We start from the raw sequence: 15081 nt of genomic DNA on the forward strand, positions 1-15081 counted from the left end.
TCACCATGGGACGGGAGCTGGACAGCCCCGTGCCACACCTTCGAGCAATAATGCGAAAGCGACTACTTAAAAATTTAGAAAGATGGGTTCCTTTCGAAGCAGAACTACCGACGTTTCACTGATGCACTTATCTCTTCCCAGCTTATGAATGAATGAAGCCTCAAGAACCTCCCTTGCTAGCTGTTCTTTAGAGCAACCAAGAACTTTAGTTTTCCCGAAAAGCGGATGACAACCGCAACTTGAGCAATGCTTAGGCAGATTCTTACTTTTGTCTGATCTGAGGGACCTAGCGTGTTCTCTTAGGCGATTATTGAGGCAACGACCGCTTTGCCCTATATAAACACGGCCACAGCTTAAAGGGATCTCGTACACAACACCTACTTTGCACTCAACAAACTTAGTAACATGATTAACACTGCAAGCCGGTTTCTTCTGGCTTCGACTTGAAAGTGCACAAAGGCTCGACAATTTGCGAGGAGCCGTGAAGACGACGTCCACACCAAACTTTCCCGCTATCCTTTTCAAGTTATGAGATACGTGGTGAATGTAGGGTACCACCTCGTATTTCTTTTCCTTATTCTCGTGTTCTATTCCATTGCTGGAATCAGGTTTCTTTTTTTGGTTTCGCAACTTCTTAAGCAAACCCTCAACAACAGCAGTGAGCAACGACGCAGGGTAGCCTGCATTCCTGAGGCGTGTAGCCTGCAGATCGAAACTCAGCTCCACTTTGTGGGGACACGACTTGGAAAGCGCGGATCTGAAAGCAATGCCACGTTTGACAAGTTTTGAATGTGAGGAATGAAAAGGTAACGGTGCTTTTTTCGAGCGTGGCATATAGGCCCAACAAATGTGGCTTGTCACGTTAAAATGCAACCTTATATCTAAAAACTGTAAGGAGTCATTATGTGGCAATTCAAAAGTAAAATTCATGGTCTTGGATACGGCACGAAACCGCTCCAGGGCGAATCAACAATAACCGCAAGGTTGTCTTCCCTTAGTTGTAAAAGGGCCAGGAAGTCGTCGACATACCTAAAAACGTGAACCACGCTTTCATTCCTCACAATCTGATTAAGCTCAGGGCCAAGTTTAGCCAAAAAGATTTCGCATAAAACAGGCGCTACACTAGAACCAATACAAATGCCTCGTTTCTGGACAAAAAACTTCTCCTGAAAGCTAACAATCGTGGAGGACAAGTAAAACGTGAGCAGTTCCAAAAAAGCCTCCACCGTTAAACCGCAACTGTTGCGGAAAGCCACACTTCCAGACAAGTCAGTGCTTTCACGAACTGCAGTCATCATGTGGCACTGAATAGAACAGTTCTTCAATGCCTATGGAGAAGCCACTGTTTGGGAATTTGCTTCATATTTTTCAGTTGTAAGTTAGCACTGGTCCTGTGTCTTGTGTCTCTCTCATCCCTGTCTTTTTTCGCGCTACGCCTCCCTTAAACTTGTATGCAGTTGTTGACTTGCCAGGGCAGCACCCACCTGCTCATGTTGCCAACGCACGTTGTCCACCCATGTTGTCCTTCGTCTTAGCGCTGTTTTTTCCAAGAAAAATGGGGACAATACTCAGGCACATTCTGTTTTATATCCCTTTCCCGAGTACGTAAAAATTAAGTTCGAACTGTACATCCAACCAATCAAAAAAGGTCCGGCAATTTGGTTGCCATCTCATATCCACTGGCCGAAAATCGTCGCAACGTTTGATCACAGTTGAGTTTTCCTCTCAATCTTGTAGAGGTAAATTACGTTGATGATGATTATTGAAGGGTGCTTGACGTCTTGCAGATTCGATATTGCTCGATCATGTTGCCAGAGGACACTTCTGGAGAGGTTAACTTTTTATTACCAATTAATAAAACAAAGAATAAAGAATTAATAAAACAAGCAAGGAGAAAACTTGTTTACATTTGACTGACTAGTAGCTTTACGTGACGAAACCAGCCCTCGGTCCCTCCCAAACACCTGATTTTAAACCCTATGACTCCGCCCTCGGTGGAGACAGTAACCGATCAGGTAACTCTACAAACATCAACCCAATAAATCATTGGGGGAAGGAAAACTTCACCAATCAACAACTGGAAAAGGACAACACAGCCAATCAGTGTTTTTGGAGGGAAGATAACTCACCTCCACAAACACTGCACAAATATGTACATTTTCCACCATCAAGATTTCGGAGGTTTCTCCCTTCCTCCCGCGAGCTTCGCTGACATTCTCGATTTCCGACGGTGCAGGTTGTTTCAACCTCTGGTAAACTCAGGTTCGGGGAAAGTCACCTCAAGGCCCATCTGTTCAGTACCGTCACTTACAAACTGTCTTCATGCCTGCATCTAGCGTGGCATTGTCCTGTTGACCGCGCCTCAAGCTGTCAACGCGTGCTGCCATAGACGTGGGACAAAAGCCACACGACGAGGATCCGCCTTTCCGCAAGAACGTGCACAGTGGGATGCGACCTGACGTATATGTTCCGGGAGGTTGTTTGTCCTTTCCCTTATTCTCGGAATCTGCTGGGCAGCCAGTGTGACTCATCCCCTTCCCTGCAGTTGTGCGGAGGGCAGAAAAAAAAAAACTCAATGGACATTCCTTTATTGCAAACCCGGACGCGGCAAACAATGCACAGGACCGCAAACTTCACTATCACCATCAGCACAAAACAATAATTTCTGGCGCAAATTAAAACATAAAATATTGCCGTTTTAGATATCTCCTTGGACGTCAAAGGCATGATGCTATGCATAGAAAAAATAAGTTATAAAAACCACATGCTTGATTTGCAACACTGGGCTCCTTCAAGTCATCATCATCATCAGCAGCTTGACTACACCCACTGCAGTGCAAAGGCCTCTCCCATGTCTCTCCAATTAACCCTGTCCTTTGTCAGTTGCCGCCACTGTATCCCCGCAAACTTCTTAATCTCATCCGCACACCTAACTTTCTGCCGTCCCCTCCTACGTTTGCTTTCTCTTGGAATCCACTCCGTTACCCTTAAGGACCAGCGGTTATCTTGCCTTCGCATTACATGCCCTGCCCAAGCCCACTTCTTCCTCTTGATTTCAACTAAGATGTCATTAACCCGCGTTTGTTCCCTCACCCACTCCGCCCTCTTCCGATCTCTTAACGTTACACCTATCATTTTCCTTTCCATAGCTCGCTGCGTTGTTCTTAACTTAAAGGGGTGGAGACACCAAATTTGCGGTTCGCGCGTTCTTAGTTTCAAACGCTTCTTATGGCTCCAGGAAGCATGATACACACTGAAATATTCATATATTCACAGTAAATAATTTATTATCGCATTTTTAGGTGAACGATTTTCGGTTTCGGAACGCCGAGTTGTACAGTGACATCACAGAGGGGGAAGATCAACTACTTCGCCTGGTCACGTGGGCCCACAAAAGTTGTGACGCTCCTACTGCTGCATCGTCTGCTTTCTCACACACGTGCTGACCAGCGCATGAAAAAAACAACGGATGGCTAGCAGCTCGGATTCTGACGGATCTGATTCCAATGAGTGAGGACATCGACTTTTTTTGATCACACGCTAATATCGCCTTCGCGGGTTCGTGTGAGGATACGAAACACTTTTCAAAATGCCAGTAAGCATCGTTGCGCCGCTCTACCCAAGCTGCGCCCACAACCGGTGTCACACTTCGCCGCAGTGCAGCAGTACCTGAGCACTGCTTGGGATGGTGTACAAATATCACAAGAAAAGACAAGATCACCTTGTTATCAGAAAGACTGCCAGCTATACTCGAGCAGCGACAAAGCATGCCTGCTTATGTTCGGAGCTTTCGGCAACGGCACCGCTCGCGGGCGCTCCGGGCGACGAGCTCTGCTGCTGCCTGGCTGCCGTGGTCGTCGCTAGGCCTATAGCCTGTTTCGCAAGCAGCCGGCGCTTTGGAAGTCGCCTGAGCTATAATAAAAGGCCTACTTTTCACAAATAGCTGTAGTGTCAACGGAATCATCTCACAATAAAATAATTGTATGGTCAATCTCCTCGACGCCTTCGGCAGTGGAACTAGCGGGTGCCAGGCGAGCCGGACCCGAACGTCGGGCCAGCGGCAGCTGCGAGGCGGTTGTGGCAAGATATTTGCTCATATCACAGTTGTTACCTCTACCAGCAGCTAAGTATTAGTCAGCGATTCTCACAAATGACAATTTTTTCACATTTCTTGTCCCATGGTTTATTATTTACGTCAAGAACACTCTTTAGCTCGCTGTTATGACGTCGGCAGACGGTATCCAGGCTGGCCGACCGGCCGGCAGGCTCGGCGTACTTCACGTCCGCACAAGAAAATACAAAACAGCCATGCTACCAGAAAGGATGCTTCCTAGATTCGAGATACGACAGCATAGCTGTGCTAAAAGTGGATCTTTCGGCAATGACACTGCCTGCGGCAACGCCGGGCGACGACCTGCGCGCTGGTCCCAGACTGCCCTAGTCGTCGCTAGGCCTAGATGGTTTCGCATTGACTCCGCAGTTGAGGGCGCTTCGGGACTGGCCAGCGCTCAGAAACGTGCTCCGCTCGGCACCCCTTTACTGTGAACTCGTCCCATAATAAAAGATATGTTCGATTTCCACGATGTCTTCAGCAACACAACTAGCAGACGGCAGGCGAACTGCACCAGGTAGCAGCAGCACAAAACCGGCTATAGGATGAAATTTGCTTGCATCGCAGTCATCACTTCTACCAGGAAGTCGGTATTTGCCAACGATCGTCAGAAACGATGCATTTTTGATATTCTTATATCCCAGGGTTTGCTATGAACGTGAACAAACAATACTATCGCGTTCTTCAGATGCCGGCGGTCGGCACGAAGGCTGGCGCAGGCCGCTCGGCTCCAAGGAGTGCGCCCTATGTCATCATGACGCTGCCGCTCTCCGCGCTCGCATTGGCTGCCGCTTCCCGTCGTTGCGTTTGCCGCGAGCGGCCCGCCGTTTACATCTAGCAGGCCAGACGCAGACGGCGAGCTGCAATCGGACGTTGCGACGCTGTTCGCAACGGCGAGCCGCAAACCGAGCGAGGGGCGGTTAGCAGCAAATGCGGCTCGCTGGTGCGTCAACTGCGCTCACGCAGCTGTGCCCCGCTAATCGTACGTCACTGTATTTTGGTATGACGTCACTAAAAATTTAATTTTTCTTCCCACCTTGTGACGTCAGAGTTGATGGCGCTAGCGATGGGTCTAGATCGTGAGAGTGAGCATTTAGGTAATCTTTGGAACCGAATTAAAATATTTTTTAAACGTTTGTTGCGTCCAACACTTGGCTGTGAGTGCCCTTGCATACATAGGAATCCCATAGCAGGCTTTCTATAGCTTCAAAATTTGGTGTCTCCACCCCTTTGAGCTGAAGCCTCCACGTTTCTGCCCCATAGGTGAGTACCGGTAGGATACAGCTGTTGTATACTTTTCTCTTCAGGGATATTGGTAAGCCACCATTCATGATCTGAGAGAACCTGCCATATGCGCTCAAGTACATGATAGAAACAAGAATCCTCTGGCGTTACCGAAAAGCGCACTTGGTTTTCGCGTCGTTTCCGGGCTTGAGCTGGGTTTGTGCGGTTCAAGAGCTGGGCCAAGTACGTCGGGTTATCGCGTAGGTCAGAGCTTATGAACAAATTACGGCCAGAGGAGAGCTCTGAGGCTCGCACACCTGGGCACACCTGGGCAAAGAGAAAAACCTAAATCCGCTGCAGCACTCGAGGTCCCAACTTAAGGTAGTTATTGCCGAGAAGCGGACAGTCGTTGTTTCAGCAGTAAGCATTGCAACTCATATGTATGCAGTGTGTGTACGGCACACTGCATCTGCGAAGGACCAGCGCCCGTGCCAGCGGTGAACTACAAAAGCAACGGAAGATTGCCGTTCCCATGCCAGCGGAATCCTTGCCTTCGGTTGTCCAAAGACACCGGCATGATGCCTTATGCTGCCTCGAGTAGTGAATACTTGCTTCCCTCGGCTGTCAACAACATGGAAATAGCTAAGTGGATATCGTCATCGCGGAACATACGCGACTGATTTCGCTGTCGCGTCCACCCACCTCTCACAACCACTCATTGCCACTCATATTCACTCACAACCAGCGCCCACTCACATCCACTCATCAATCATACCCACTCACCTCTACTCACGCTCACATCCACTCAATCGCATTCGCACTCATGTCCACTCACTCTTACGCCCACTCACACTAACAACCACTCACTCACACTCATGACCACCCATACTCACATCCACTCAATCGCATTCACACTCACGTCTACTCACACTCACGACCACTCACTCGCACTCACACTGATGACCACCCACACTCACATCCACTCACTCACACTCACGTCCACTCGCACTCACGACCATTCACTCACACTCATGACAACCCACACTCAAATCCACTCAATCGCACTCACACTCACGTCCACTCGCACTCACGACCACTCACTCGCACTCACATTGATGACCACCCACACTCACATCCACTCACTCGCACTCACGACCACTCGCACTCACGACCATTCACTCACACTCATGACAACCCACACTCAAATCCACTCAATCGCACTCACGTCCACTCGCACTCACGACCACTCACTCGCACTCACACTGATGACCACCCACACTCACATCCACTCACTCGCACTCACGACCACTCACACTCACAGACGTGAGTGTGAGTGAGGCGATATGAGTGCACTCATGAGTGAGTGTGCCGACCTATGGTTTTGAGGGTGTGGTGAAGGACGCGGAATGGTCCGTAGTAATCCGGGGTGAGCGGTACTCGGATAGCGTCACAGCGAATGAAAACATGGATGGAAGTGGATGAACAAGGATGTTGTGGCAGTGAAAGCGAGGCGGAATAGGCTGCAGATCTTTAACAGACTTGACCAGGAGCTGCAGGAACCTCTGTGGCTGGGCAGGCTCTGAGGTGAAGCCTCCGGGTGGACGCAGGGAAGTACCCTACACCAGCTCCACTGCAGAGGTCTGCTCAGAGAACGGCCCAGGCTCACAGGGGGCAAGGCATCAACCCAGCGGCCTTCAGTTGGTGGTGATGGCATTCCACCACGCCTTTGGCACATGGATGGTATGCAGTGGTGCGGCAATGCCGGCCACTGAGAATGCAGTGAACGGAAGCAAACAAGGTGCACTGAAGGTGGCGCCTACGCTCTGTTGTAACGATGTCAGGACAACCAAAGCAAGACACCCACGAGGAAATGAAGGCTCAGCAAACGGTCTCTGTGGTGGTGTCACAAATGGGAACAGCCCCTGGCCAGCGTGTGAAACTGTCGACCATGGAGAGTATGCAACGGTAACCTTGGAACACGGGTAGAGGGCCCACGATGTCGAGATGAACATTGGTATGACGAGAGACTTTTGTTGCCTGGCAGAGGATACATGTCCACGTCCGCACGCGCACATCGCCATTAATACCGGGCCAGACGTAGCGCTGGGTGAGAAGACGCTGAGTAGCCTGAATGCATGGGTGAGAAATGTCGTCAAGCAAGTGGAAAACGGTGCGGCGAAGTGCAGCTGGAACAGAAGGACAGTCAAGTTTTATGGTACCATGCTTTGCTTTCAATTGTAAGACGACGCCCCCACTTCGGATTTTTAAATTTTAATGAACAGGTTGACTTACGATCGTGCAAATACGGTACTTCTTTTTATCCAGCTCCGACAGGAACTTGACGATGGTTGCAGAATTTTTCACCAAAAAGGGGCCTGAAAGCTTGACTCCAAATCGCGCTGTAGAAATCTCGAAACGATGTGCTGCCAAGTGTTCTGCTTAGATACAATTTCCCTAAATAGAACGCTCAGCTTAAGGGTTTTCGCCATGAAGAACAGCTCCAGAACAGTACCTTTAAGTGCCAACTCCAAGGGCCCTTCCTGGGCCCAGCGCGCCCAGTGTCTGCGCTCTTGGCGTACGCCAGAACTGGTCTGCGCATGCGCACTGCAGGAGACGCCAGCAAACCTCGGCGAGGCGCCGATATCTGTCTGTGCTAGATATTAGCGCCAGCGCACTGGCGCTCGCGTATGCTTTGGAAGCCGGATCCGGTTTGCAACAATCGGAGGACTGCGGGAGTCTCGGTGACTTTTTTCTTCATGACTTGAGCCTCTTTCGGGCTCCCTGAACTTTTCTTTGCGGTTTAATTTGTCCTTTCAGTGCCCCCCAACCAATTTTATTCACGGCTTGAAATTCTTTCCCTCGACTCTTGAGGGGGAGCAAGCCAGCACCAGGGACATGGAGATGCATGCCCCTTTTCGACGGCCATTCCGGCATACGCCCAGGAAGTGTTGTTGGAGTTTGGGTTTTACTGTTGTTTACAGCAGCACCCAGTCTGTCTAGATTCGTTCTTTGCAGCAGAACCACGGCTTGTTTCCTGGTGGTAGCAGGCCTCAAAGCTACTTGCTTGAAGTCCTTTTCCACTGCTTCTCTCGCTTTTTGGACGCAAAACCCTTTTGGTGTGAGGTCAACGAACCCTTCTTCGAAAGAGGCCACAGGCCCTCAGCCACCAAATAGTTGACCAATAGTTCACATTGGTGTCTTCTCTCCCTTCACACCACAGCGCTAAAACATTTTCATTGCTTGCCTGTAACCGCCGTGCGAGTTCTTTCTTATAAGTGGTGGAAAATGTGTCTAACGAAGTGCTAATCGGTGCTGTAACATTTACAGGTTGGTTACTGAAGTGTGCAGCTAATTAGCAGCCTTGTAGTTCACCGTCATTGACGGTTGTTGTCGCTTGAATCAAACAGCGGCAATGCCGTTTCGATCATTGCCTGTGTGTGTTTGCTGTGGGAGCGGCGTGATGCAGTGCTCTGCAGACTGGTTGCCTGAAGCCTTTTGTGCGGGACTGTTGCCATTGATGCGTGGCAGTTTCCCGGGGTGCAGATGGGTGCAGATGCGGAGGCCGGCCAGGCGGTGACGCCCATCAGTGCGGTGAACATGGAGCTGAACAGCGAGGCGGCCGCCCAGGCGGTGGCCACCCTGGCCGAGGCCACCATCAACCACGACGGGCAGATCATCCTCACGGGCGAGGACGGCACCCAGAGTGGTGAGTGGCCAGCGGCATTGCATAACACCACAGTCACACCTGGTTGTAACGAAATTGAAACAAGTTCGAAATTTTGCATTATGTCTAGGTTTTTGTTACATGCAGGTGCGGGTTAAGACTGGTAAGGGTCATGCCAAAACGGAAAAAAAATGCGACAGATATCAATTCAAGTGAACTCACCATTCAATGGATTATTAGAAAAAAACTGCATAATTTTCACTTGCTGTGTTTGCCCGATCGAAGCCACTACTCAGTGCTCCAAGGAAACTAAGACTGCTTGGTTAGTAAAACACGTTGCGGTAGTTGGTGATGCATTACCTTATGTACAGCGCGAAAAACTAAGACAGGGGAAGAAACACGCAAACAAACAAGCGCTGACTATCAACTGAAAACTTTATTAGGAAACTCGTGGTTATAAAGGCTTCAACCCAGCACGCGCAGGCGCACAAAGCCTGAAACAACAAAACAACAAAAACAGCAAAACCGAAACAACAAACCAAACCACACGTGCGCATTAGCCTCATTGCACTGCCGCAGTACTATCAAGATATTCCAGTTCTACCTGGTGTAACGCCACCGAAGGTTTTGCAACGCATGGAATGCGCGATGTGGCGATCAGATACGCCTCTACTATTTCCCGGCACTTCTGATCCCTGTGCCTGAAGACAACATCAGCACGCCCCAAGTCAGGAGTGCACACGCTGTCATTTTCCTTACTGCAGTCACGGCAGTGCAGAGCGAGATTAGAAGAAGCGGCAGACGTCCCCAGCGACCTCTCGTGTTCTCTCAGGCGGACGTTGAGGCACCTTCCAGTCTGCCCATAATAAATTTTCCCACATGACACGGGTATTCTGTACACAACGCCCATGTTGCACGGCACGTATCTGTTGGCGTGTCTGACAGCACATGCTCCCGCAATGGGCCTCGACTCTTCCATCCTTCTCCTGACCGCGGCACAAATCTTGCCAACCTCATTCTCAGCAGTAAAAACCACTTGTATGCCAAACCTGCCTGCGACTTTCTTTAGACGATGGGAGACCCCATGCAGATATGGAATGGGAACAACCTTTTTGTGGTCGGAACTTTCCTGGGCTTTTTGGCAACCCCCTTTGATCTTCACCAAGAGCCTCTCCGCCAGACGCGCGAGGCTCTGTACCGGAAAGCCAGCCTCTTTGAGCCTAGAAACCTGTGCGTAGAAGCTTTCCTCTACCAAGTGTGGGCAGGACTTCTTCAACGGTGACCCAAGGCGTGACATTGCTATGCCATCTTTAACAAGCCTCGAATGACCAGACTCGTGGCTCAGAAGGGGCTTCTGAGATCGTGGTGCATACAGTGGAACCTCGATTATACGACGTTCAGGGGACCGCGCGAAACCGTCGTATAATCCGGGTGTCGTATAATCGAAAATCAAAGAATGCGGCCAGTGGCGCTCGGCCTTGCGCCGAAAACTGTTGACCGGCTTCAAGCCCGCGGCAAGTACGCCAATCAGATTAAAAAAGACAAAACCCAGCATTTGTTTGAAACAGATTTGCAAAAAAATCTTTATTACCGTTTAAAAAAATCGGTAATTTTTTTTTTTGCACCTTTGCCCAACCTCGGCGCATCAACTTTCTTTCAAGGGCTGCCACGTCTGGCAGTAGGTCGCCAACATCGTCGCGCGCGCAAGCAAAGCGCCGGATGTTGTCGACGCTCTGCAGCACGTCCGCCTAACTAGGAATGGGAGCGCAAACCTCTGCATCGTTGTCCACTTCCGAAGTTTTATCGTGGGGCACAAGCATCCATTACTTCCATTACAAAAAGCGCCGTGGACGCCGCTGTACTCGCTTGGGCGAGCGCGGCCTCGCCCGCTTATCTGTTTTTTCATCAGCGTCGGCTCCTGCAGACGCATCTGTTGCTGGGACGCGCGTCTTATCTTTTCTCTTTATCTTTCCTCTGATCTTTTAACTCTCCTCGGCAGCGGTGGTGGCTTGGCTCACGCCAGTAGGCGGGCCCGTGCGCTTTCCTTTTCATCCTTCTCTCAGTCGCAACGACAACACACAGGCCGCGCCTCCTTGGGACTCCGACTGCACAGGCTCGACGAAAAAGAGAGCAAGTGCACTTGGCGGCCTCAGCAACGCTCTCTTCCGCGCAAAAACGGGGGTGCTTAGATTCGCATGCAGTTTTTTTTTTTTTTCAGAAATTTTTTTCCGAAAATAGGGGGGGTGCTTAGAATCGCGAAAATACGGTACATCCCGGCCTGCGTTTGCTGACGGCCTTTTTTGACGGACCGTACGAGCCAGCCGTCGTACGAAGCGGGGTCCTTCTAAAATTTGCGTCGTATAACCGAGGTTTATAATGCATTGTCTCTATGGGGGTTTTGCCGGGACCGCACAAATTCGTCGTAAAATGCGGGTCGTCGCATGACCGGGGGACGTATAATCGAGGTTCCACTGTATTTCCAACACACGTGATCTTCCGTAAAGAACATATTGATGTCCAGAAACTGTATATGTCGACTATCTGTCAACTCAAAGGTAAATTTCAAGCCTTGTCCCTTTTCCTTAAAAAGTTTTAACACGTCTACCGAGGTTCTCATCTCACTCCCTTCTCTAATGAACACCAGGTAGTTGTCCACATACCGGAACACTTTGGTTGCTAGAAGCTTGATATCCTCTTCGAGGGCCCTGTCCACCATCCCAAGGAATATGTCGCTGAGGATTGGGAATACGTGTGTTGGAAATATGCACCACGATCTCAGAAGCCCCTTCTGAGCCACGAGTCTGGTCATTCGAGGCTTGTTAAAGATGGCATAGCAATGTCACGCCTTGGGTCACCGTTGAAGAAGTCCTGCCCACACTTGGTAGAGGAAAGCTTCTACGCACAGGTTTCTAGGCTCAAAGAGGCTGGCTTTCCGGTACAGAGCCTCGCGCGTCTGGCGGAGAGGCTCTTGGTGAAGATCAAAGGGGGTTGCCAAAAAGCCCAGGAAAGTTCCGACCACAAAAAGGTTGTTCCCATTCCATATCTGCATGGGGTCTCCCATCGTCTAAAGAAAGTCGCAGGCAGGTTTGGCATACAAGTGGTTTTTACTGCTGAGAATGAGGTTGGCAAGATTTGTGCCGCGGTCAGGAGAAGGATGGAAGAGTCGAGGCCCATTGCGGGAGCATGTGCTGTCAGACACGCCAACAGATACGTGCCGTGCAACATGGGCGTTGTGTACAGAATACCCGTGTCATGTGGGAAAATTTATTATGGGCAGACTGGAAGGTGCCTCAACGTCCGCCTGAGAGAACACGAGAGGTCGCTGGGGACGTCTGCCGCTTCTTCTAATCTCGCTCTGCACTGCCGTGACTGCAGTAAGGAAAATGACAGCGTGTGCACTCCTGACTTGGGGCGTGCTGATGTTGTCTTCAGGCACAGGGATCAGAAGTGCCGGGAAATAGTAGAGGCGTATCTGATCGCCACATCGCGCATTCCATGCGTTGCAAAACCTTCGGTGGCGTTACACCAGGTAGAACTGGAATATCTTGATAGTACTGCGGCAGTGCAATGAGGCTAATGCGCACGTGTGGTTTGGTTTGCTGTTTCTGTTTTGCTGTTTTTGTTGTTTCATGCTTTGTGCGCCTGCGCATGCTGGGTTGAAGCCTTTATAACCACGAGTTTCCTAATAAAATTTTCAGTTGATAGTCAGTGCTTGTTTGTTTGCGTGTTTCTTCCCCTGTCTTAGTTTTTCGCGCTGTACATAATGTTGAACCTTCACCAACTCGCCCAGTTTTCTGTTATGCTTAAATGCATTACCTTTTCTTCAAATTTAAACGACGCTAACTTTTCACACGAATACACAGATAGACATGACAGGACGGGCGCTGACATCACAGGACATGACAGGACAGCACCCGTCCTGTCATGTCTATCTGTGTATTCGTCTGAAAGGTTAGCGCTGTTTAAATTTGAAGAAAAGGCTGCTTGATCACCCTACGAGCCGACGAAACGGCGCAGAATGTACATCAGTTCCCTCGCAGTTGGCACCACACAAAACACATTGGGCTGTGACGAACCATCACCTCCAAGGCTATCTTTAATGGTTTCCACAAGTGCCACGTCAGTCATCTCTTCCGTAGAAACGGTGCCGTTGTCCACGAACAAAATGTCGCACAGTCCGACACCGTCGGGCACCCCACCGTTCATGCGTAGTTCGTCCCACACTTCTGCGACCTCGGGTGGGCTTGGAGGTTCGTCTTCAGTGATTGTAGCTTGAATGGCCCTATTTACCTGAGCATTTGGGGATCACTTATGGTCTGACCTCTTGCCATGACGCAGCAAGCATTTCAATTGCTTGGTAGATGTCTGCTTTCGTCGGCCGTTCAAGGCAGATGTCCAGGGGCATCTTTTGAATCAGTCGACGGCGGTAACAGCATTTATTTATTATTTATTTATTTTTACATACTGCAGCCCCTATTGGGGCTATTGCAGGAGTGGGGTTAACAATTCGCAAAAATGCCAAAGTACAACAGACACACAAAAGGATTACATCTAACATGGTTAAACATACAGCGTGAACAATGTTAGGCAGTAACTAATAAACTGAAACAATGAACAACGCTACACAAAGAAAACATCATGTGGCACGGATAGCTGTGAAAAATCACTTTAATGGAAGAGACCACGTTATGCCTGGAATTAAGTGGCAACAAGGAAGAAAGCTGTGTGTGAAATTATTAGTGTGGGCGAAGTATGGCCTAACATTAAGGCTGTCATGGCTCCTGGTTGATCGGGGGGGAATATCAGGGGGGGTGAGACGGGCATTGGGTGTGACACGGTAAGGTGAATTAACGATGCAGTGCAAGAACTTCAGTGGATCCACCTCAGGGTGCACGAACAAGGGGGTTTGATTCAGAGCGGACAAGGCAGAGGAAGGTGAAAAATAGCGGTTATATCGACGATGTATGAACCTGATGGCTTTCCTTTGGATGCTCTCGATTTGGTCAATTTCACATTGTTTATGAGGATTCCAGACGGGAGACGCGTATTCAATTACGGGACGAATTAAGGACTTGTACATTAATAGCTCAGTTTCTTTTGATGCATTAGTTAACTTTCTCATCAAATACCCAAGTGTTTTTAGTGCTTTTGTACAACTGAAATCAATATGTTTCGCCCAGGACATGTTAGTGGTGAATATAACGTTGTGATACTTGTATTCCAAAGTCCTATGCAGTGGTGAGTTATTGAAGTCTAAACAGTTAAGGGGACGTGCAGTTAGTGAAAGACATCACTATGGATTTAGTAAAATTTATTTTCATTTGCCATGTATTACACCAGGTGCAAAAACTAGTAAATGAGGCGTTTAGTTGCAAGCGATCATCTGGTGCGTTAATTACTTGATATAATACACAGTCATCCGCATAGAGGCATACTTGTGGTGTGACATGGCGAGGTAAGTCGTTGATATATATTAGGAATAATAAAGGGCCAAGTACTGACCCTTGAGGAATGTCAGATAATACATCGACAGGACAGGAATTAGTAGAATTATAGGAAACAAATTGTGAGCGGTGGGAAAGAAAACTAGCAATCCAATTAACCAGTAAATTTAACAATACGTTTTGCTGGGTAAGTTGGAAGTAATTCATATTGTGGACCAGCGCAAAATGGACAAGGGACCAAGGAAAGAGAACACGACCCGGGCGCACGACACGGGCGCCCGTATCTGTAACGAGTTAGTGGACCGAGCAATGCGGAGAGGCGGACCGGCTCAGCGGTCGCCGTCAACGGCTAGGCTCGAAGAAACGGACGATGATGCACCGCGCTCCACTGCGCAACGAACAACTGCTCCTAGAGCCGTGTCCTTTTTATTGCCTTGCTGCCTCGCAAGTTCTATCCCGTCAGCACCGGGTGGCGCCACAAAACAAACATGAAACCGAAACTGTAACAGTCCTCCCCCATTAGTTTGTTCAAGAAGAGAAGAGCACTATGGAGAGTAGCGCTGCACTGGCTTGCGGCTTCTCATGCTTCTTCGCAACTGAGGCGTGCTGCACGCTGACTTGGGAGAGTTCATAGCAGT

General features: G+C 49.3%; 1 protein-coding gene across 4 annotated transcripts in view; it reads left to right on the forward strand.

Annotated features, from left to right (window-relative positions):
* LOC149337853 (DNA-binding protein P3A2-like) overlaps window positions 1-15081 on the forward strand; it is a 123886-nt gene that overhangs the window by 86729 nt on the left and 22076 nt on the right. For 3 of the 4 annotated variants that reach the window (XM_089553553.1, XM_089553554.1, XM_089553556.1), the window contains one exon: window positions 8864-9041. In XM_089553553.1, the coding sequence (XP_089409679.1) occupies window positions 8864-9041 (178 nt within the window). The remainder of the gene's footprint in view (window positions 1-8863; window positions 9042-15081) is intronic. The other variant, XM_089553555.1, reaches the window with a different exon arrangement.

Source organism: Amblyomma mixtum, chromosome 7 (genome assembly GCF_055824585.1).
Source record: "Amblyomma mixtum isolate Tamu chromosome 7, ASM5582458v1, whole genome shotgun sequence".
Taxonomy (NCBI): Eukaryota; Metazoa; Arthropoda; class Arachnida; order Ixodida; family Ixodidae; genus Amblyomma; species Amblyomma mixtum.